The following is a 25,545-nucleotide window of genomic DNA, read 5'->3' on the forward strand; positions in this document are numbered from 1 at the left end:
ACCCAATTTATGACCCATCCCTACTGCCTCTGATCTGACAGACTCAATAAACACAAATGCTTCATTTGTAAAAGATGTCTGAGTGTTGGAGTGTGCCCCTGGCTACCCGTAAATAAAATAAAACAAATAGCGCTGTTTGGTTTGCTTAATAAGCAATTTAAAATAATTTATACTTTTCTTAAGACATTTAAAAACAAATACTTTTAGACTTTCACACAAGTAGTATTTTACTGGGTGACTCACTTTTACCTTAATAGGAAATGACTTAAGCATCTTTACTCTTACTCAAGTATGACAATTGGGTACTTTTTCAACCACTGCTAAAATTAAAAATAAAATAAAAAAATAATAATACAAGTGTTGTCATCAAAGGGTCTGCTAGATGCCGGAGTCGTGTTTAGAGTATTCGGCACCATAAGGAAGAAAACAGACTGACACGGGGGAACTGGGTCTGGACTAATAATAAAAGCTAATTTTGGTTTGAATGCGGTGTCCGTTGTGCGCTCTAATGAACACAACCATGATGATGTGACTCACCACATCAGGGTTCTCCTCGATGGCCTTGACCTGGACCTGGAGCTTCTTCACCTCGCGGTCGTAGGCGTTGTGTGGCACGGCCAGGTCGTACATGGTCAGCGACCAGAAGGTGGCGTAGAACTGTGGTCGGAGGTCGTCCCAGACACGGGGCGGGTGCAGGGACACTACGGCCTCGTGCACCGGCGACATCACCAGCTCGCAAGCAGCCACGTACTTATGGACCTTCTGCTGCTGCCGGTTGCTCTTCTCAGCTTTCTTCAGCTCATCATACTTAGACTGGGGAGAGGAGGGGACACTCAGTTACTATCTCCTTTACATGGTAAGATTCACAAACGGATTGATATACAGTATGTTTCAGTATAAGAGTTTACAGCCCGATTCTCCCTGGCTGTGAAAGCAGCAGCCTGGGTCAGCCTGACCTATAGTGCTGTACATGACTCCCAGCAGGACAGTGGGGCTGATCTGTTCCCAGACACACAACCTGACCGAGTCCATTTCCTCATGATGGATGCGTGTCAGCTGTGATTGTTTAGATTGCGCGACCATGCCATGTGACGGCAGCAGAGGGGGAACTGGGGATGTTTCAAGTCCGGCCAGGGGGACTGTAAATGAGGTTACACAGCACTCTCTCAAACTGAAACCATTCTTTCAGGATTCTACATGGACAGTGTTCTCAAAGCATTACTGTGCACATCAATTCAAAGTTAGTCTTATTTGTATTGAATTTATTTATACTCGCTGTATCTATTGGTCATACCGTACAGACTAAAGGTGAAGTGCCAGAGGGAAGGAGAGACTACTCACCAGGATCTGATGTCCATACATGGGACGTGAGAGGAAGAAGGCAGCGTCATGGGGAGTGTGGAACTGGTTACAGAGGATGTCAATGGAGGGAACACGCTTGATGTAGTCCTCAGTACTCAGGTTGGAGGCCAGGAAGCCACCAAACTGCACCAGGGTGTCGTGACACTGTAGCCAAGGGACAGGGAGTCAGAGAATGGCACCCTAGTCCTTATTTAGTGCACTACTTATGGCCTCTGGACAAAAGCAGGGGATGGAATCGAAATCATTTTCCAATAGTATCATTCTGAACAGAATCATTGTTTTTTTCATTCAATTACACTGTTCCGACTTGCTAAATTATGTTCTGAACCGTTCGTACCCCAAAAAAAGTACTGGTTTATATTGTTCCTTTCAGTTCCTTTTTAAACCTCTGAAATCAAAAGTTTTGTTACCTTAGCTTGACATTAAATGACTTCACCAATCAGAGCAGATAGAGCAGCTTGCTATGGAGCGGGCAAGCTGTAGTTGTTTTAGCCTAGGTATTCGTGCATGCGCGCTATTGGCTGCCTAAGCTATAGTTGTTTACATGTGCGATGGACAGACAAATGAAGGGCGCGAGATGCAACTGACAATTCGCGGGTCGGGAGAGTGAGTGGGTGGAGGAGGCCAGGCTAGAAGCGCCTGGCATTGTTAGGACATGTATTATATGAATTAGGCCCACAGAATTATAACTACGGAGGAGCGGGTTCTATGGAGGAACTTTGAATGTCTTTGAACTTCCGAGAGCTGGCTTAAAGTTGGACCAGAGCTAGCTGACAATCTTGTGTGTGCAGAGCGGCACCAGAATTAAAAACACATCTTACCTTTTTGTAGTTAATAAAGCCAATGTGAAATGTGATAACTATAGTATCTGTAACTAGCATTGACAAAGTTAAGAGATTCTTCTATAAACAAAAATCTCTCCCTAATTTCTGAATCATGCTTGTAACGTCAGTAGGCTACAGCAGCCTAAGGTTCGGAGGTGAGGGGCAGGTTGCCGACACACGTAAACACACACTGGCAAACACTTTCAACTGACAGACACCGGAATAACTTCGAGTTACTGAGTGAGGGCTTTGCATATGCTTTGAAAACAACGGTTCTGTTCCGGAAAAGTATTGATCACTTTCGTTCCTCGAAAAATGTTGTTTTATGCTCTGTTCCCTGAACCGGTTCAAACCCCTGGTCAAAAGTAGTTCTCTATCACAGGAGGTTGGTGGCAGCTTAATTGGGGGGGGGGGATGGGGGGGGGGGGGGGGGCTCGTGGTAATGGCTGGAGCGGTTTCCTGTGTGCTCGATATAGGGAATAGGACACAGTCATCTATTTTGGACACAGCCAGTTCATTCTCCCTTATTGCACAGCCATGTGTGTGCTATTAGTCCCACCGTTTCTCATTTGTTTAAAGACACAAGCTGGTTTATTCAAACTATCCATCAATGTGGCCAAATACTGCAAACAGAGGCAATTTTTTGGGGGGGATTATCGCTGCTCACAGCTTCCAGGCAACATGGGGGAATTGAACCAAACATAATTGTCAGCTGTGTAATATTTCAAAAATGAAAAAAGGGGAGAATTCCCTTCATCTGCATTCCCCTGAAGTAGCTTATCGACATGACTTCTAGTTACCCTCTGTGCTTATCAAAATGCTATTTTAAGCAGAGGAAAAGCAATGACAGATTGACTATTTAATGAACTCTAAATGGGAGAACTCTCCAAGGTGCGAAACTAGTGTAAGTAAAGCTGTAAAGGGGGTCAGTACGTACCTGGTCGTACAGCTTGCCCACCAGTTTGAGGTGTTTCTCACCCCCCTCCAGAAAGACCACCCCGTTGCGTTGCTGGGCCATGAGGAGACAGAGGGGCAGGGCCAGATCATGGTCCAACAGGGCATCCTTTAGACGCTGGGATGACTTCTTAGTGTTACGGATCTGACCAAAGTAACCACCCTGGGGACAGAAAATATAACTGCATTGTTTCAAGTCATGCTGAGGAATAGCCGACTAATGCAATGTGCCTCTGCTTTGAGCTGGTCATGGTGTACAGTTTCAAGTCAGACCAAACAGGGTCCTGTACCTCTGCTTTGAGCTGGTCATGGTGTACAGTTTCAAGTCAGACCAAACAGGGACCTGTACCTCTGCTTTGAGCTGGTCATGGTGTACAGTTTCAAGTCAGACCAAACAGGGACCTGTACCTCTGCTTTGAGCTGGTCATTGTGTACAGTTTCAAGTCAGACCAAACAGGGACCTGTACCTCTGCTTTGAGCTGGTCATGGTGTACAGTTTCAAGTCAGACCAAACAGGGACCTGTACCTCTGCTTTGAGCTGGTCATGGTGTACAGTTTCAAGTCAGACCAAACAGGGTCCTGTACCTCTGCTTTGAGCTGGTCATTGTGTACAGTTTCAAGTCAGACCAAACAGGGTCCTGTACCTCTGCTTTGAGCTGCTCCCCTCCAGTCATAGCTTCCATCTGCTCTGATGTCATCTCGTCAGTGATCTCGATCCCGGCCATCTTCTGCACCACCTCTTTCAGAATCAACAGGTCAAAACTGCAGCAGGGGGAACACAACATAACCACAGTGTATACATATTTGTGAATGCAGACATAAATAATATGTGCGCATACACAAAAATAAACATGGGTTAAAAAAAACAAGGTTGGGGGCAGAAACAACCATGGGAGTAGCTAAGGACAGGGGACTGATAATAACATAATTCAGCATGCCGTTTCATAGGGCATTGTGGCAGAGTGCCACCTCTATTTACTTCCCCTTCATCCCTGGCCCTGGAAAGGACTGATCTGAACTGATGGGAGAGAGAGAAAGAGAGAGATGAGAGAGTGGCCATGGAGCCCAGTGTGATTCACTACCTGCTGACTCCAGGCATCACAGGGAGACCAGCGCTGATATAATTACCCTTCCTTCCTCCTCTATGGAAGCCCAAACCCCCACACAGTCTGCAGCCTCCTCATCAACACAACATTACTATGCAGCTCAGCCCAGTCCAAGGCCCTGCAGGGTGACACAACAACGGCCAAGACCCCTCTCCCCCTCCCCCTCTCAGCCCTGGCCTTGTATTGCAACAGGAGGAACAGACTGTACGTCCGTCCCTGTTCTGATTCAGGAGGCCAGACAGAGACGAAGGGGACCCAGTTGATTGACTATGAGCGACAGACTCCATCACTATGAATCACATCAGAGCCAGCAAGTCAATGAGGCGCCCGTCTGCCAGCTCAGAAGTTATAGTTACCTCTTCCCTGCTTTCAGCGTATTGGTCACATACTGGAGGAGGCCAGCTAACTCAATTGGGTATTTCCTGAATACCGCTCCACACAGACTGGCCAGGCCTGGAGATAGGAGAAAAAGGTCAGCAGTCAATCAGTTGTCAAGCAGACATATATATGTTGCATAAAATACAGTCAACTAAAGTAGAGTTGCACTGGGCTGTAACTACATGGAACCAAAGTACACCCAAATGCCACTTCAATAATAAAGCAGATTAGTGACATCGGGGTCGTGTTTAGTATGGTACACTGTAACAAAATAAATTGTAACAGAAAACTAAAATCTGTGTTCTAAAATTGGACAAGTTCAGGTAGTTCCCCCCCCCCCCCCCCCCCCCCCCCCCATTTCACTACATTTAGAAATATTTTCTCCAAACTGAATACAACCCAGATCAAATAAACCCCCCCCCCCCACACATTGCTGTAGTTGAACCCTTGCAAGGAAGAACCATATACAGTGCCTTCGGAAAGTATTCAGACCCCTCGAATTTTCCCACATTTTGTTAGGTTACAGCCTTAATATAAAATTGATTAAATCATCCCGCCCCCCCCCCCTCAATTTACACAGCTATATTCAGGTCTCTCCAGAGATGTTCGATTGGGTTCAAGTCCGGGCTCTGGCTGGGCCACAAGGACATTCAGAGACTTGTCCCGAAGCCACTTCTGCGTTGTCTTGGCTGTATGCTTAGGTTCGTTGTCCTGTTGGAATGTGAACCTTCACCCCAGTCTGAGGTCCTGAGCAGGTTTTCATCAAGGATCTCTGTATTTTGCTCCGTTGATCTTTGCCTTGATCCTGACTAATCTCCCAGTCCTAGCCACTGAAAAATATCCCCACAGCATGATGCTGCCACCACCATGCGTCACCGTAGAGATGGTGCCAGGTTTCCTCCAGACGTGACGCTTGGCATTCAGGTCAGAGTTGGTTTCATCAGACCAGAGAATCTTGTTTCTCATGCCCTGAGAGTCCTTAAGGTACCTTTTGGCAAACTCCAAGCGGGCTGTCATGTGCCTTTTAATGCTGAGTGTAGTGCTGCAGAGATGGTTGTCCTTCTGGAAGGTTCTCCCATTGCCACAAAGGAACTCTGTCTGGTCAACCTGACCAAGGCCCTTCTCCCCCAATTGCTCAGTTTGGCTGGGTGGCCAGCTCGAGGAAGAGTCTTGGTGGTTCCAAACAACTCCTTCCATTTAAGAATGATGGAGGCCACTGTGTTCTTGGGGACCTTTAACGCTGCAGAAATGTTTTGGTAACCTTCCCCAGATCTGTGCCTCGACACAATCCTGTCTCGGAGCTCTACGGACAATTCCTTCAACCTCATGGCTTGGTTTTTGCTCTGACATGCACTGTCAACTGTGGGACCTTATATAGACAGGTGTGTGCCTTTCCAAATCATGTCCAATCAATTGAATATACCACAGGTGGACTCCAATCAAGTTGTAGAAACATCAAGAATGATCAATGGAAACAGGATGCACCTGAGCTCAATTTCAAGTCTCATAGCAAAGTGTCTGAAAACTTACATAAATAAGGTCTGTTTTTTGTTTTTAATTAATGTGCAAAAATGTCTAAAAACCTATTTTCGATTTATCATTATGGGGTATTGTGTGTAGATTGCTGAGAATGCATTTTATTTGATCTATTTTAGAATAAGGCTGTAACGTAACAAAATGTGGAAAAAGTCAAGGGGTCTGAATACTTTCCAAAGGCACTATTGTGCATTTAGAAAAATTCTGATAGTGAAATATATAACTTTGGGGGGGAATGTGTATACGTCATTAAGAGTGTCTTTATTTAAAGATAATGACATCACACTTCTCTCAATTATTTTGTAAATTTTTGGTATCATACTTCTTTTACAATGATTCATGAAGTCTAAAAAAAATGTATTTTTTTTTAATTAAACGCACACATATGGTTCTTCGTCTAGAATTCAGTTAGTGAACTCACTCTGAAGCCAGGAGGAGATCGTAGTGTCGTCATGCTTCATCTTCTCTTTCTCTGGATTTGCCAGCGCTTCAATTATGCAATCTACAGGCAACGAGTTAAGAGGTACAACACTGCACGTCTTAATACATTCTGCCTACGTTAGCTGGACTATAGCATTCCAAATACATGATTAAACATAGTTCTGAAAGTGTATAAATAAATGGGCAAAAATTGCAAGTCACAAAATGTCAGATTAAGGATACAAGCCATGACGTCATAGTTGAGTGAGGTGAGGTATTTAAGGGAGTCTACCACTGGACCAATGAGGTTGTCATACCACTGGATCTGAGACAGGATCTGAGAGAGGGACAAAAATACATGGTTAATACAATACAGGGACAACAGGCCACACACACACCACCTGCCAGATGATGATGATTAAAGAGGATATCTAAAAAAAACATCCACCCAGCTGTTATATACATAGGGAGTGTGTAAAACATTTAGAACAGCTTCCTAATATTGAGTTGCACCCCCTTTTGCCCCCAGAACAGCCTCAATTCACCAAGGCATGGAAACTACAAGCTGTCAAAAGTGTTCCACAGGGATGCTGGCCCATGTGGACTCTAATACTTCCCACAGTTGTGTCAAGTTGTCTGCATGTCTTTTGGGTGGTGCACCATTCTTTATACACAAGGGAAAGTGTTAAGCAGTTCTTGACACACTCAAACAGGTGCGCCTGGCACCGGTGCGCCTGGCACCGGTTTAAAAAGGCACTTAAATATTTTGTCTTGCCCATTCACCCTCTGAATGGCACACATACACAATCCATGTCTCAATACTTAAAAACCTTTATTTTACCTGTCTCCTTCACTTCATCTACACTGATCATAGCGGCCACCTGCTCAGTCTGTCATTGAAAGAGCAGGTGTTCCTAATGTTTTGTAGACTGTGTAGATGGACCATTATAGTCAGATTCTAGAATAACATTCTAAATGGTCTGAGAAAACAAGGCCATTGCTCTGCAGTGTCCTCTGCAGGTCACTTAAACTTTATTATCCTCTCTCCTGGTAAAGCCACCTTATTACCGGTTACACTACATCCCTACACTCCCACTGTGACAGGATGCCATCAGACTCTCCTGTTCCTCCACAAAAGTATGTGGACACCTGCTCGTCAAACATCTTATTCCAAAATCATGGGCATTAACATGGAGTTGGTCCCCCTTTTGCTGCTATAACAGCCTCCACTCTTCTGGGAAGGCTTTCCACTAGATGTTGGAACATTGCTGCAGGGACTTTCTTCCATTCAGCTACAAGAGCATTAGTGAGGTCCGGCACTGATGTTGAGCGATTACGCCTGGCTCGCAGTCAGCGTTCCAATTCATCCCAAAGGTGTTCGATGGGGTTGAGGTCAGGGCTCTGTCCAGGCCAGTCAAAGTCCTTCTACACCGATCTCGACAAACCATTTCTCTATGGACCTCGCTTTGTGCACAGGAACATTATCATGCTGAAACAGGAAAGGGCCTTCCCAAATTGTTGCCACAAAGCTGGAAGCACAGAATTGTCTACAATGTCATTGTATGCTGTAGCATTAAGACTTCCCTTCACTGGAACTAAGGGGCCTAGCCCAAACCATGGAAAACAGCCCCAGACAATTATTCCTCTTCCACCAAACTTTACAGTTGGCACAATTCATTCGGACAGGTAGCGTTCTCCTTGCGTTCTCCTTTGATCTTATTTGTGAAGACAGACAGGGGTTGAGGTGGGGGAGGAAGGAAAGAGAGGGGGGCTGAGGCCGAGTAAGGTGGAGGATGAGGGGAGTCTCAGGGGAGGTCCAACTCGCCTCACTCAGAGAAATGGCCTCACGCAGAGGCCATTCAGCCAGACTGCAGGCTGAGAGATTAAGAGATGGAGGCTTTAAAAAGGAGAGGAGCTGCACAGCTTTTTCATTCCATTAATGTCCTGCTGCTGAGGCACCACAAAACACAACCCCACTACCTCCCCACTCCTCTTTCTGTTTGGCCGACAATTCTGCTAAAGTCATTTTTTGAGACGTGAGATATTTAGGGGAGGGGTAGGAGATAGGGCTTATGCTGTGGAGATGGACAGGAGAGGGAGTGGATGGGGGTGTTCTAGCAAGACAAGACAGGCTGTGATGTGGAGTAGGTGAGTTCATTAGTCACATGCACACAGATGTAATTGCTGGGTACAGTGAAATTCTTAGGCTGCGACAGTACAGGTGAACAAGAAAAGTGAATGAAACAATTAGACAAATATATAAATCTGTGACAATGATAAAATGTTCATTGGGGTGTGGGGGTAAAGAGAATGTAAGCAGTCGCAGTGAATCAAATTTACATTCAGCCCCCATTTTTCAGCAGTAGCCTATCGTTACAAAGGCAGATTGTAAAGATAGTGGCCTTAAAATAAGATCTCTCTGCCCCATGGAGATAGTAGAGGACACGGAGCCCTTTCACTGTCAAGATGAAGTACTCAGTTAAAGTAGGAGTAGGGGGGAGATCACTCACAATAAGGCTAATATTAGTGTCAGTCTCAAAACACTACTTTCAACTGTACAGTAGGTGAATAAAATATCATAAAATCCTTGAGAATACATACATAGTCAAAGAGGATGGTGGGGTTGCTATGGCTCAGCTTGCCTATCTGGCGCCCAGATGGTTTCACATTCTCTTTGGTTAATCGCCTGGAAAAAAGCAAAGCGAGAGAGAAAAGAGAGCAATTAATTTAAATCTATTGAAGCATCTTGCAGCCAATACATTTACCCCTGTCAATGCTGTGGGACTCTGATTTGATGGTTAGGCCTAGACTGAAGATTATTTAGTAGAAGAATTTGCAACTAATAATGAACTTGTGCTCAATGTTTAGTTGCTTCATGCTGTTGGATTTGGGCTAAAATTTGAACATTGAGATATTGAAAGACATGATAGATCAGACGCATAGTATATAAAGGAGAGATCTGTAGAAAGACAGTGGCTGTGGAATGTGATGGGTGGACGGGAGAGAATCACAGGAGTGCGATAGGTGATACGAGAGGACATCTGTGGATTAGGCGAAGGAGGGGTTGAGGTCAGGAGGTCACGTCAGATCCCCTGAAGGGAGAAATAATGGTTATATTATCCTGTTACCCTCTTCCTGTCAAACCATAAGATGTAAGGATTGGAGAGAAGGAGGAGTGTCCAACGTACGTGTGTGTGTGTTATATATAATATATATATATCTCACAAATACACTTGTGATGGTGAGAATTGTTTTTGTCTGAATTACAACTGTAACGACCGTTTGTGAAGAATTAAAATTGGTTAAGCTTCTCTAGTGTCCGTGAGTTATTTACTCAGAAAAATAAAAACCTAACAATGCTGATATCCATTTATCAAAATTATGTTTTTCCCTTTATCTTGTTAACTCATACACAGTATTATTGACAACATTATACTTCACGTTGACAAAACTAAAGTAATATTTTTTGCAGTAATCCAAGCTGGTAAAGGGATAGTTCAGGCAAAAATTATATTTAGGTGGAATTGCCATAAACTTGAGTCGTGTCTGAAGGTCAATAGCGACAGAATACACAATAATAAATGTTGTACTTCTGAGACAGTAACGAGTTAGCATTGTCAAAATTCATTAATGTAAACAGCCAAACCGATGTGAGCAATGCTTCACTGCAAGCCGAAACGTACTCAAACACACTTCAAACTAGTTTTGGTAGCGTTGCTACTCGGGAAGAACATGTCCATGTTTTCTTCCACTGATGATGGGGGGGGGGAGAGAAATACAGTTACATAATCTGGATATTATTTGACGATATATTGTATTGTTTAGACAATAGCGCAATATTTTTGCGCTAGATGGCTGTACCTGTACCAAAACTCCATCTTCTTAAAATAGGGAGCCAATTTGTTTCCAGCAATTTTATTTCCTTGACTGATCAAAACTCGTGGCTTTTCTCATTGCCCTCTCATCCCTCTGCAGCAGACATACGGTTGGCAATATGTTTGGAACATCGAAACACAAAATCACAGTATCCAATCGCAATACATAATGGGAGGGAGGAAGAGGGGTGGTGATTTAGAAGTAGTTAAAGCACCACCACCACCAGGGACTCGTTTCCGACTGTGGTTCTGCACAGTACACTGCACACGCATACATGATGCAGGCCAGGGGCCAGGCACAACACATTAATTAACTTCCTATCGTGTGGATTAGCCACCTTTTAGTGACGCAGAGCAGTGGTGACATGTCACTCAGCAGAGCTGTATCCATATCAAGAGGTACGGGTAATGATGTCCAAGCAATGTCCCATTTACATTATTAATAAACACTGGACCGAAGGCACTGACATCCTTCAGCTAACTACAAGAGACTAAGATGCATACAGGGGTGGATTGAATAAATAATCTAAATGTCTAATGGCCATTTTAATCATTCAGTAGCAGCAACTTAACAAACGGTTTATATTACATGAGGCTAGGGGCTGGTGAGAGGGTCACGGTGCTATGAGAGCAGGCGTTTGCAGCAGGGTTGGCGTGCTGCTACGCTAGCCTCAAATCTGACATGGGATGGGAGTAGTCCACTCGAGTGCAACTGTGGAGAAATCTTCTATAATGCCCCTGGTGGAGGGAATAGTAGCTGTTCAATTCCACTCCACCACTCCCTGCCTTCCACTGCACCAGAGCTGCAGGATCTCAGCCCCGCAGCACCAGTTTATCCATTAGTCTCCCCACCCACCGAGTTGGGGAGCCCTCACACACACTAAACTGTCCCTTCACCCTTCAGAGCGATGCATGCTGGTGTGGTTACATCGCACCCTCCAAAGACACCAACCAGCACCACACATCCTCAGGGTATTCTTTTGTCAAGGAGCTTACACACGCAAACACAAGCAATCAGTGGAAATACCGTCACAGTAGCCAGAGTGTTAACAAAACGTGTGGGGGGAGAGCACACCATGGCTGGCCGTGCAGTGTTCCTGCCGGGTGGGATACAGCAGAATATTGATAACGCCAGGTAGGAGGCCTGCTCCATTCCCAGCTGCCTGCTTCCATTAAAAAATATATTTTCTTCCGGGATATGGGGGTTGTGCTTAGGGGGTTAGGGTACAAAACAAAACCATGGGTTCCCTGAGTGTCTGCTCTGTTATACATTATCACGCAGCCCTGGGGTGCTCACTCTGTGTGTGGTGGCAATGATGGGAATACGCCAATGTCCACTGGTACACTACAGTAGAGGTCGACCGATTATGCTTTTTCAACGCCGATACCGATCATTGGAGGGTCAAAAAAGTCGCTACCGATTAAATCGGCCGATTTTTGTATTTATTTGTAATAATGACAATTACAACAATACTGAATGAACACTTATTTTAACTTAATATAATACATCAATAAAATCAATTTAGCCTCAAATAAATAATGAAACATGTTCAATTTGGTTTAAATAATGCAAAAACAAAGTGTTGGAGAAGAAAGTAAAAGTGCAATATGTGCCATGTAAGAAAGCTAACGTTTAAGTTCCTTGCTCAGAACATGAGAACATATGAAAGCTGGTGGTTCCTTTTAACATGAGTCTTCAATATTCCCAGGTAAGAAGTTTTAGGTTGTAGTTATTATAGGACTATTTCTCTCTATACAATTTGTATTTCATATACCTTTGACCATTGGATGTTCTTATAGGCACGTTAGTATTGCCAGTGTAACAGTATAGCTTCCGTCCCTCTCCTCGCTCCTACCTGGGCTCGAACCAGGAACACCGACAACAGCCACTCTCGAAGCAGCATTACCCATGCAGAGCAAGGGAAACAACTACTCCAAGTCTCAGAGCGAGTGACGTTTGAAACGCTATTAGCGCGCACGCGGCTAACTAGCTAGCCATTTCACATGGGTTACACCAGCCTAATCTCAGGAGTTGACAGGCTTGAAGTCAAACAGCGCAATGCATTGCGAAGGGCTGCTGGCAAACGCACGAAAGTGCTGTTTGAATGAATGCTTACGAGCCTGCTGGTGCCTACCACCGCTCAGTCAGACTGCTCTATCAAATCATGGACTTAATTATAACATAACTCACAGAAATACGAGCCTTGGGTCATTAATATGGTCGAATACGGAAACTCTCTCGAGAAAAAAAAACACGGGTTTTCCTGTCTGTGAAATACGGAACCGTTCCGTATTTTATCTAACGGGTGGCACCCATAAGTCTAAATATTCCTGTTACATTGCACAACCTTTGATGTTATGTCATAATTACGTAAAATTCTGGCAACGGCGGCCCAAACTGTTGCATATACCCTGACTCTGTTTGCAAGAGAAGTGACACATTTTCCCTAGTTAAAAGAAATTCATGTTAGCAGGCAATATTAACTAAATATGCAGGTTTAAAAATATATACACTTGTGTATTGATTTTAAGAAAGGCATTGATGTTTATGGTTGGAGCAACGTGTACCTAAGCGATTATATGCAACGCAGGACAGGCTAGATAAACTAGTAATATCATCAACCATGTGTAGTTAACTAGTGATTATGATTGATTGATTGTTTTTTATAAGATAAGTTTAATGCTAGCTAGCAACTTACCTTGGCTTCTTACTGCATTCGCGTAACAGGCAGGCTCCTCGTGGAGTGCAATGTAAAGCAGGTGGTTAAAGCATTGGACTAGTTAACCGTAAGGTTGCAAGATTGAATCCCCAAGCTGACAAGGTAAAAAACCTGTCGTTCTGCCCCTGAACAAGGCAGTTAACCCACCGTTCCTAGGCCGTCATTGAAAATAAGAATGTGTTCTTAACCGACTTGCCTAGTTAAATAAAGGTCTAAAAAAAAAAAAAATATTAAAAAAATTTAAAATGAATCGCCGTCCAAAAATACCGATTTCCAATTGTTATGAAAACTTGAAAAATCGGCCCTAATTAAATCGGCAATTCCGATTAATCGGTCGACCTCTACACTACAGGGAGCAGGGAAAGGCCTCAGGCACAAACATGTACTTCCACACATTGAAAATAAGTATGCATCATACTGCACTAGTGTGAAAAGCAGTAAATGAGATATACAGTAGCATATACTACAGTAACAGTCAAAAGTTTGGACACCTACTCATTCAAGGGTTTTTCTTTCTACATTGTAGAATAATAGCGAAGACATCAAAACTATGAAATAAAACATATGGAATCATGTAGTAACAAAAAAAGTTAAGCAAATCAAAATATATATTATTTTAGAATTTTCAAAGTAGCCACCCTTTGCCTTGACAGCTCAGCACACTCTTGGCATTCTCTCAACCAGCTTCATGGCGAATGCTTTTCCAACAGTCTTGAAGGAGTTCCCACATATGCTGAGCACTTGTTGGCTGCTTTTCCTTCACTCTGCGGTCCAACTCATCACAAACCATCTCAATTGGGTTGAGGTCGGGGGATTATGGAGGCCAGGTCATCTGATGAAGCACTCCATCACTCTCCTTCTTGGTCAAATAGCCCTTACACAGCTTGGAGGTGTGTTGGGTCATTGTCCTGTTGAAAAACAAATGATAGGACTAAGCGCAAACCAGATGAGATGGCGTATTGCTGCAGAATGCTGTGGTAGCCATGCTGGTTAAGTGTGCCTTGAATTCCAAATAAATTACTGACTGTGTCACCAGCAGGGCACCCCCACACCATCACACCTCCTCCTCCATGCATCACGGTGGGAACCACACATGGAGATCATCCGTTCACCTACTCTGCGTCTCACAAAGATACGGCGGTTGGAACCAAAAATCTAAAATTTGGATTCATCACACCAAAGGACAGATTTCCACCGGTCTAATGTACATTGTTTGTGCTTCTAGGCCCAAAGCAAGTCTCTTCTTATTGGTGTCCTTTAGTAGTGGTTTCTTTGCAGCAATTCAACCATGAATGCCTGATTCACGCAGTCTTCTCTGAACAGTTGATGTTGAGATGTGTAGGTTACTTGAACTATGTGAAGCAATTATTTGGGCTGCATCTGATGTGCAGTTAACGCTAATGAACTTATTCTCTGCAGCAGAGGTAACTTTGGGTCTTCCTTTCCTGTCGTGTCGTGGTCCTCAGAGTCAGTTTCTTCATAGAGCTTGATGGTTTTTGCGACTTCCCTTGAAGAAACTTTCAAAGTTCTTCACATTTTCTGTATTGACTGACCTTCATGTCTTAAAGTAATGGAGTGTCATTTTTCTTTGCTTATTGAGCAGTTCTTTGCATAATATGGACTTGGTCTTTTACTAAATAGGGCTATCTTCTGTATCCCACCCCTACCTTGTCACAACACAATGACTAGCTCAAACCCATTATGGAAAGAAATTCAAAAAATGTAATTTTAACCAGGCACACCTTTTATTGAAATGCTATCCAGGTGACTACCTCATGAAGCTGGTTAAGATAATGCCAAGAGTGTACAAAGCTGTCATCAAGGCAAAGGCTGGCTACTTTGAAGAACCTAAAATATATTTAGATTTGTTTAACACTTTTTTGGTTACTACACAATTCCATGTGTGTTAATTCATAGTTTTAATGTCTTCACTATTAATATACAATGTAGAAATTAGTAAAAATAAAGAAAAACCCTTGAATGAGTAGGTGTCCAAACTTTTGACTGGTACTGTAATATATATGTTACTGTATATATCATTTACTGCTTTTCACACTACTGCCATAAAATTTACTAGCTAGCATGAAGTGCCATTGTTTTAAAGGGGGGGGGGGCTGAATGCACCGATTCGCATGTTTATTTCTGCTGCTCATTAAGACAAACAAGATTTGGATGCTTGTGGGTGTGGTTCGATGTGGGTGTTATTTAAGTAATAATGCCAGAGAAGTCAGTGTTTGGAGGATATATTGGCATGGGTGTTAGGCCCGAGACAAAAGTCGAGGGCCGGCAAACCGTGCCAATATATCCTCCAAACACTGGCCTCGAGGGCATTATCACTTTTATACAACAGGTTACCAACATATTCAAATAAAGATTGACATATTTTCATTAAAAACATTATTTTGATTCATTTATTTAATCCTTCCACAAGATATAGTCCAGACACAAATCTGGGGTTGCTACCCAAGCCGACTGGTCGTTCGTTCTAACGGTTCGGTTGCCAGAGACATGACCAAGTCGTTCAGTGTTGTTTTGGGATGTTCTAAATGTTCCATTGCCATACTGGCTGGCAATGTTCTTTTCCCTTGCTTGCTAGCCAGCCAACTACGGCTATCTTACAGTCACGTCAAACAGTGCAGCCAGAATAACAACAGTAGCTGCATTTGTTAAGCTGTTTTCTAGTGACAATCATTTGGATGCATCCATAACAATGAGTTAATGAGGCATGATTTCACCTGGCATAAAAAATGTGCTTACTCCTCAGGACACTGTTGTTCAGAGGAGCTAGCCAACAACACAGTCACAAGACAATCACTTCAAACTGAAGCTGGAAAGAATGCAAACTAGCTACACTTCGTTTTGTAACTTTTTTCAAAAGGACATTTCTGTGTATATCCATAAAAATGCCTGCCGATTCATGATTTCGACTGGTTGAGAAACGCTGCCCCCCTGTCCATCACTATGGGACAGCTGGAGCCCGAATTTAAATATTGAAACAGCGTTGCAAATGTCAGCGAGACAGACCATAAGGTTTATTAAAATCTCCACTGAAGAAAACTAAATCTTAGTTGAAAAGAAATTGTGAGATAATGTCTTGATGCTTTTTATAGTGGAAATCAAGTTTATAAATTGCCTGGCTGGGCTGATGAGACAGTGGATTGCGCAATCAGATGGAACAGAGTAAACAGGCATTTTAACATCATAGATTTAGCTGGTGGTAACTTGTGGAATAGACACCAGCTGGAATGCGGTTTTAACCAATCAGCATTCAGGATTAGACCTACCAGTTGTATAAGTTTTATGTCTTATGTAAACAAGCAGCCGGGAACTAGTTCTGTACGATGGCCAGTGGCGGGGTCGATAAACCTGGAGGATTCTCCATTATCGTTTAAATCTCCAGTTTGGGAACATTTTGGTTTCCCAGTAGACTACAACGGCGATGACCAGAGAGAGTATGTCTCCACTGCTCAAGAGAATAGCCTACAGTATGCAGCTGCCAACACCTCAAACATGTTGACACATTTACGCCGATGTCACCCCAGTATTCCTACCACCAGATCAAGACGGAAACGCAAAAAATAATGCTAAAAAAAAAAAACACCTCCTCTGTATTCAAGCACCCCTTCGCAGCCGATTCTGACCGAGCCAAAGAAATTACAAGAGCGATTAAGCACCACGTGAAAGTGCTCGAGCCACGTTACGAACTTCGCCCTCTCACAATGAATTGGCCAATGCACCATGAGTTGCGCTTACTACAGATGGATGAACCTCCAGCGCTACAGAGTTACTTAACATTGACAGCCCCAGAGTGCCACACACACACACACGCATATTTTTCTCTTTGTAAGAAAACAGCATAGACCTAAACAATGTCTGAGCCATGTTTACATATTTTATTGTACTTTATTTTAGTGTTGATGAGCAATCATGTGTTTTCATTTAAGAAAATACAAAGTTTTGTTATTCCTGATTGCGATCCCATCAGTCATTATATGACTCATGATAGAGAACCAGGAATACCAACACTTTGGATTTTCTTAAACAAAAAATAACTGGCATTTCATTTTCTCGCTGTACCTGAACTGTGACAGCAAAACAGCAATATGTACCAAACCGTGGGTTTGGTGAACTGTTACACCCTGAGGCATTACAATGGGCAAGTGGGCATGAATGTAATCCAAACTCAACCCTTACATAAACTGTGAAGACCTCAGTTACACAAATCTCACAAAACTGTTTTGGGATATACTGAATTTAGGACCCAAATTATCCTACTTACACTTTTTAGACAATGTTACCATTGGAAAAAATGTTTGACTAATATCGATGCCACATAGATCGTTCTCAACTAAATACTTTTTTTGTTTGTTGAGTTGCTCTTTAAAAAAGGTCAATCCAGAATTGGCATCTCTCAGCTGTTTATCAAAACATGTGACTGGGTGACCTTGTGTTTCAAATCCTGGATGGCCCCATTATTAACATAATCAAGCCCAATTAAAATACACTGTAAACGTTATACAGCCAGTGCCGATCATGTGCTGATCATTCTACATAGAATGAAGACAGTTCCTCTTAGGAGATAATTGTGTGCAACATTTTCACTGCGCTAAAATATATATTTTTTGGCACCAACTATTATAGAAGTAAGACATTGTGAATGTAGAAAACATGCAGTCTTTGTGTATCATGTGCAGTAGTGAGGCTGTACTTCAGCGCTGACCCCACAAAGCCCAGTGGTTCAGAAATAAAACAAGCCTGAGGCCCTTTCCAAAGTAGGCACCCACACCAGCCCACGTCTGCTATTGTCTGTGTGTGTGTGTGTGTGTGTGTGTGTGTGTGTGTGTGTGTGTGTGTGTGTCTTTATGGCAGTGCGAGTGAGCATTTTGTTGAGAGCTGGATAAATGAAATATTCCTGGCCCATTGGGTGCGCAAGCCATTAGTAGATGTTAGCACTTGTATCAAATAAAGCCATGAAAGTTGCAGAACATTCCTAGATCTGTGCCAACCAAAATAATTACTATGGTAACCAGGGCTGCATGTTAGTGCTTCTCAGCACCCACGTCCTTTTTTATTTATTTTTTTACATGTTTCCATACCAACCACTGATATCCATAAAGAATTCAATGGACACAGTAACCTTGAGTTTATCTCCTAGAGAAATGTATGTAAACCACTGACTGGCTTTGGGGGTGCATTTCTATAGAGATGCTGCTACAGTGTACCCAAGGGGCAAGGGTTGGATGATTGAATTCCGTTAGATGCCTGAAAAGTCTATAAAAAGGAAAATACGAGTAGTGGGTGTATAAAATGTGACTAAGTGTTTTATCCATCGTGTGGTTGTGGCAAACGGGCACTATATCTAACTGGTAAGGCGATACGTTGGGGAGGCGTAGCAACAGGCCTCCAATGTGTGTGGGCGCAATGCCCCTGGGCTGAATATAATAATTATAATTCCCTTCGCTCAGCTGCCAATCACCATGCTACAAAGCACCTCTCACTCACATGGCTCTCTCAATTCTTATTAGCCAATGCCCATCACCACTGGCGTGATGCAGTTTCTCTGGAGCCCCCCCGCAAGGACAGAGATCGGGCACCCCTCCCTAAAATAAAATCGAATGAGTAAGCCAGACAGCCACTCACAAAGTATAGACTAACGATCGCGGTCAATGTGGCTGAAATTGCAGCATGTCTATGCGGCTGCATGCCTATCAAATCGATTATAGGCTTTCTGTGGTGCCAGGGCATGTTAACTACGCATTAACTAATCGATAAATGTTTATTGGTAGGTCCATTTGGTCATCATTTTCTCATGTTATGCCTAACATTGCACAAAAGCTATACACGGTGTCTCAATGATCCCACTTTTAGACTGCTGGTTGGTGGTAATAACGTAATTACTTGTTCAGTAAAAAAAGTTGGAAATTCAAACATTGCAGATTGTAAAATACATTTTTGATGCAACAGCATACTAATCAGCTACAGATTATAAAACTGTCCGGTATAGGCACCTGCATGACATGAGCCATGCTCGCGCTCTCACCCAGCTTTGATGGAAAGTTGTTTTGAGTAAAACCAGTCTATTAAATAAGTCAGTCCAATAAGTCAGTCAGGACTACACGACAAGTCACCGGATACCAGAGAACTAAGAAGGACAACAGTAGAAGACTTGTTGGAACCATTTCGGACAATCAAAGCCTTACAAGCGTGCCGCGAAAAGGCCCAACACCCTTTCCAAGGCTGCCCTGTTCACTGAGAGTTCCCGGCGAACCCAGGCATTTCACGTAAATACATTCATGATTTCTTGCTCAAAGCAGGCGGTGGTTCATGTTCAATGTATATGGTTATTGTAGGTGAGAGTAGTTTCTGAATGTGGCAATGTTAAGTGTCTCTGTCCCTCTCTCTCCAAGGCTTCTTTAACAAGCATCCATGTTGCTGTCTTTCGCTAGGGACCCGTTTTCGGCGTATTACTGGTGCAGTGTGTGTATGTTTATCCTGTGTTCCCATTTAATCAGCTAGTAAATAAATAACCTAATTTGTGTAGTACTGAATGATATGATACGAGGTTATGATTAATAAGTTGACTCTTTATAGATGACATTGGTAAAGACCTTTTAGAGTATAATTCGGGAGATAGTAACTCCTTAAAAAGAACCGCTCGCAGATTCTAATGAGTGGTTAGATTAATTTAAAATCGCGTAACAATTAAACAGTTAATTAGATAAGTCTTCAGATGAATATCAAATTCAAGTCATGACAGCTAGAGGTCGACCGATTATGATTTTAAAACATTAACGCCGATACCGATTATTGGAGGGCCAAAAAAGCCGCTACCGATTAATCGGCCTATATTTTTTTGTGTGTGTAATAATGTCAATTACAACAATACTGAATGAACACTTATTTTAACTTAATATAATACATAAATAAAATCAATTTAGCCTCAAATAAATAATGAAACATGTTCAATTTGGTTTAAATAATGCAAAAACAAAGTGTTGGAGAAGAAAGTTAAAGTGCAATATGTGCCATGTAAGAAAGCTAACGTTTAAGTGCCTTGCTCAGAACATGGGAACATATGAAAGCTGGTGGTTCCTTTTAACATGAGTCTTCAATATTCCCAGGTAAGAAGTTTTAGGTTGTAGTTATTATAGGAATTATAGGACTATTTCTCTCTATACGATTTGTATTTCATATACCTTTGACTATTGGGACTAAAAAATTATCCTGTAGTGGAGCTGCATAAGTGTTGCTCTCCACTTTCTGGAGGATCAAGTTTTGAAATCAGTGGAATTAGAGTATGATAGCTAAAGAAATGGCGAAAACACACGTCTCCGGATTACATCTTCAAACTAAGAGCAACCGTGGTATGGCATTCCTGACAGGGAGAAGCATCCATCATGCATGATGATGTATACAGGTAAGAGCTAGCTACATTTTCAGATATTACATGTTTCTAATTTTGATAGAAAGTGGTTTCATTTCAAGCTAAAGTGTACTGTTAGCTAGCTAGCTATGTCTTAAGCTAAAGTGTACTGTTAACTAGCTAGCTAACGTTAGCTGGCTGGCTCCCTAGTGGACGTTATTCTTCGTTTCCCAGAGCTGTTTGCTTTTCTAGTTCGAGCTGAATGTTAGGCATTGTTGGCACTTTGTTCATTGTTGTTTAACTAGCTAACATTAGCTGGCTGGCTCGTTAGCTAACATTATGTGATGTGTGTACGTGGCTGGTGTCAGTAAACGTCTGCAAAAAAGCGTAATGAAATTGTTACCAGCAGAGCTGGTTAGGCTGTTGTCATGTTATCCAGAGGTAAACAAATCATCGTCAGAGCGTCAAGTGTGCGCTCTGAGAGCGAAACGAGATGGGTGGGGCTAAAGCTTAAGAAACTGTGAATGATGCTGAATGGGTGTAGACAAAGAGCTCTTCACAAGATACCAACTCATTTAAAGGCGATTTTCTCAAAGTGAGTTTACAAGTTAATCAACTTTCAAAGCAGAATTACTTTCCCATTGTTCCTCAAACACAGTGTATGATATACCATTTTGTAGCTCTGAGTCTACTTTTATCCAACGTAAAAAAACACCATTTCACATTTTGCTACATAAGACCGAATCCAGGTGGTGAGACAAATGTCATTTGTTTTTTTAATAAATTAGCAAAAATTATTTTTATTTTTTTTAAAACTGTTTTTGCTTTGTCATTATGGGGAATTGTGTGTAGGTTTAATCAATTTTAGAATAAGACTAACGTAACAAAACATGGAAAAAGTCAAGGGGTCTTAATACTTTCCAAATGCACTGCATAATTAAAAGTCTCATTAAAGAAAGGTTACATTTTCCGGTGCCAACCTCATGTCAGCATCTAGAGGCTGTAGCAAATACGCATAGTCTATCACCTACACTTTGACATGTAGGCTAATTGTGTTGTTTTCTTAACAGAAGAGCTACTGTTTTTTGGTTTTCAAATCAATTTAAATTGACAATTTTGGTTGATGGTCTTCGTGCCCTGGCAGATTGGGCACCTCTTGACAGGCAAATGGCCTTGCCCCTAAAATCAAGAAATTCCAGGTCTGCGAGGCAACGTGACTTACTTCATGATGTATTTGGCTCTGTCCACAGTCTGAGCTTTGACCTTGACCAGAAGTGGGTGGCTTGTGTAAGTCTCATTCTTCCACTGCCCGTATAGCCGGTACCTGACGACCACAGGTAGTACACAGGTGGGTGGGTTAACAGTGACATATTTAATAATACATACACCAGGACCAGCCTGGAATTAGGACCTTGAAATACCAACAGAACACAACAGGGTCGGAGAATAGAACAAGTTGTATAAACTTGTTTGCCATCTCCATTGGATGGATTCAAAATGGATGGCCAAACATGTCAGTTCGAATCGAAAAGGACACCACTATGACTTTGTGTGTGTGTGTGTGTGTGTGTGTGTGTGTGTGTGTGTGTGTGTGTGTGTGTGTGTGTGTGTGTGTCTCACCTGTGCTGGTAGGGGAAGAGTTTGAAGAGGCCCCAGAGCTCCTCTGACATGCAGGCGTTACACTCCATGAGAGAGAGCGAGGGCAGCAGCACCTGGTCTGCAATGCTCAGGAAACAACTTAGCAATGTGTCCTAGGAGGGAACAGGAGCACATCAACCACCAGAGTACAGACCACAGTGAGTGAATACTTACACAATTATATGGTCAAAGATCGCCTCTCCCCTCAGGAAAAATAATAATGTTTTAAAAAGGCCCTCGGATCCTCAAAAAGTTCTACAACTGCACCAGAGAGAATCTTGACTGGCTGCGTCACAGCTTGTAATGGAAAATGCACCGCACTCGACCGCAAAGCTCTACAGAGAGTGGTGCAGACAGCTCAGTATATCACGGAGACCAAGCTCAGTGCCATCCAGGACCTCTATATCAGGTGGTGTCAGAGGATGCCCCAAAGAATTGCCCAAGACTCCAGCAACCCAAGCCACATCTGGCAAACGGTACTGGAGCATCGGCGCTTGGATCAACAGGCTCCAAGACAGCTTCTACCTTCAAGCCATAAGACAGCTAAAAAGCCATAAGACTGATAAATGTTTTGTGAAATGGTTACCTGGACTGACCCTATCTTGCACTGCTCTGTGCACACTCACACAAAACCCACACACATCCACTACAAACACACGCACGCTCTCACACACAGCTGCTAAGCTGTTCTTTATTTTACTCATCATCATCATCTATCCTGATTAGGGATGTTAACGTTTAAGCGTGAAATCGGTTAGCTGCTGAAAATACATTTGACCGGTCATGATTATCAATCTATAGATTCATTTGCATAATTTAGTGGAATTAAATTGTCTCGTGTGTATTTGTTACTCGTCATGCATCTTATTTATCACACGCGCATAAAATAGAGCCTAGTTTGAGGTGCGAGTGGCCTATCACCTGTCAGACAGCGCGAGAACAATTCCTCAAATCTGTTACTGCAGTGAAACATGTGCTTTTATAAACCAAGTCAGTAAGCAACAAATAACAATTCTAAATGCAATCGCATTACCGAATAAAGAGCTACTATTTTTATTGCTCAATCTCAACTCGTAATTAAAGCGTGTCTCCCATTCAACAATCGAGTGCATAAACTATAGTCAAAAAAGGTAGGCAGGCCATCAGCGCTTCACCCACCACTTAACAAAGTGAGATTGAGGTAGTATAATTGCTGAATACCTGAATGTTTTACTTCACTTCAAATAATGAAGATTGTCTTACCTTGCTTCAAAGTAGCCTAGCCGAAATTTGCATCCCTAATCCTGATTCCTAGTCACTTTATCCTGCCTTCCTTCTCGGGCTGACCACATTTAGTCGACTGGACGATTGTTTGGTTAATAGGCTGTTGGTCGACAGATTCTTTAGTTGAGCAGTGGCAAATATAAAATAAAAAAATGTATGTCACACGAGACCTGTCTGATTCACGCCTATCTGAGTGGACTAATCGCACACCATCCCTGCAGCCTATCGTTAATTCCCATCATTTCTCATCTACAATGTTTGTCTGGTTACGGTAATTTCTCTTACAGTATTAAAAAAAATAAAAAATGTATATATGTCGGAAGTTTACATACACTTACGTTGGAGTCATTAAAACTCATTTTTCAACCACTCCACAAATTTCTTGTCCTAACCGACTTGCCAAAACTATAGTTTAACATCTACTTTGTGCTAGTCATTTTTCCAACAATTGTTTACATACAGATTATTTCACTGTATCACAATTCCAGTGGGTCAGAAGTTTACATACACTAAGATGACTGTGCATTTAAACAGATTGGAAAATTCCAGAAAATGATGTCATGGATTTAGAAGCTTCTGATAGGCTAATTGACATCATTTGAGTCAATTGGAGGTGTACCTGTGGATGTATTTCAAGGCCTACCTTCAAACTCACTGTCTCTTTGCTTGACATCATGGGAAAATCAAAAGAAATCAGCCAAGACCTCATAAAATAAATTGTAGACCTCCACAAGTCTGGTTCATCCTTGGGAGCATTTTACAAATGCCTGAAGGTACCACGTTCACCTGTACAAACAATAGTACGCAAGCATAAACACCATGGGACCACGTAGCTGTCATACCGCTCAAGAAGGAGACGCGTTGTCTCCTAGAGATGAACTTACTTTGGATGGAAAAGTGCAAATCAACCCCAGAACAACAGCAAAGGACCTTGTGAAGATGCTGGAGGAAACAGGTACAAAAGTATCTATATCCACAGTAAAACGAGTCCAATATCGACATAACCTGAAAGGCCGCTCAGCAAGGAAAAAGCCACTGCTCCAAAACCGTCATAAAAAAGCCATACGGTTTGCAACTGCACATGGGGTCAAAGATTATACTTTTTGGAGAAATGTCCTCTGGTCTAATTAAACAAAAATAGAACTGTTTGGCCATAATGACCATCGTTATGTTTGGAGGAAAAAGGGGGAGGCTTGCAAGCCGAAGAACACCATCCCAACCGTGAAGCACGGGGGTGGCAGCATCATGTTGTGGGGGTGCTTTACTGCAGGAGGGACTGGTGCACTTAACAAAATAGATGGCATGATGAGGAAAGAAAATTATGAAGTTACATTGAAGCAACATCTCAAGACATCAGTCAGGAAGTTAAAGCTTGGTTGCAAATGGGTCTTAAAAAATGGACCATGACCCCAAGCATACTTCCAAAGTTGTGGCAAAATGGCTTAACGACAACAAAGTCAAGGTATTGGAGTGGCCATCACAAAGCCCTGACCTCAATCCTATAGAAAATTTGTGGGCAGAACTAAAAGTGCAAGCAAAGGAGGCCTACAAACCTGACTCAGTTACACCAGCTTTGTCAGGAGGAATGGGCCAAAATTCCCCCAACTTATTGTGGGAAGCTTGTGGAAGGCTACCCGAAACGTTTGACACAAGTTAAACAATTTAAAGGCAATGCTACCAAATACTAATTGAGCGTATGTAAACTTCTGACCCACTGGGAATGTGATGAAAGTGATGAAAATAAAAGCTTAAATAAATCATTCTCTCTACCATTATTCCTAACTGACCCAAGACAGGGTATTTTTACTAGGATTAAAATGTCAGGAATTGTGAAAAACTGAGTTTAAATGCATTTGGCTAAGGTGTATGTAAACTTCCGACTTCAACTGTGTGTGTACACACACACACACACACACACTTATTTCCCTCATAAAAATGCAAATCATTTTATAACATTTTTGACATGCGTTTTTCTGGATTTGTTTGTCGTTATTCTGTCTCACTGTTCAAATAAACCTACCATTAAAACTTTTGACTGATCATTTCTTTGGCAGTGGGCAAATGTACAAAATCAGCAGGGGATCAAATACTTTTCCCCCCTCACGG

General features: G+C 42.5%; 1 protein-coding gene across 2 annotated transcripts in view; it reads right to left on the bottom strand.

The window, feature by feature from the left end:
* Positions 1 to 25,545, bottom strand: part of LOC115148997 (THO complex subunit 2) — a 70,778-nt gene that overhangs the window by 22,311 nt on the left and 22,922 nt on the right. For both annotated transcript variants that reach the window (XM_029691404.1, XM_029691403.1), the window contains exons 14-23: positions 22,159 to 22,289; positions 21,761 to 21,862; positions 9,182 to 9,266; positions 6,824 to 6,917; positions 6,582 to 6,662; positions 4,603 to 4,699; positions 3,785 to 3,902; positions 3,124 to 3,303; positions 1,342 to 1,506; positions 538 to 813 (exon numbers count right to left, since the gene is read on the bottom strand). In XM_029691404.1, coding sequence (XP_029547264.1) covers positions 538 to 813; positions 1,342 to 1,506; positions 3,124 to 3,303; positions 3,785 to 3,902; positions 4,603 to 4,699; positions 6,582 to 6,662; positions 6,824 to 6,917; positions 9,182 to 9,266; positions 21,761 to 21,862; positions 22,159 to 22,289 — 1,329 coding nt within the window. The remainder of the gene's footprint in view (positions 1 to 537; positions 814 to 1,341; positions 1,507 to 3,123; positions 3,304 to 3,784; positions 3,903 to 4,602; positions 4,700 to 6,581; positions 6,663 to 6,823; positions 6,918 to 9,181; positions 9,267 to 21,760; positions 21,863 to 22,158; positions 22,290 to 25,545) is intronic.

Source organism: Salmo trutta, chromosome 15 (assembly GCF_901001165.1).
Source record: "Salmo trutta chromosome 15, fSalTru1.1, whole genome shotgun sequence".
NCBI classification, from domain to species: domain Eukaryota; kingdom Metazoa; phylum Chordata; class Actinopteri; order Salmoniformes; family Salmonidae; genus Salmo; species Salmo trutta.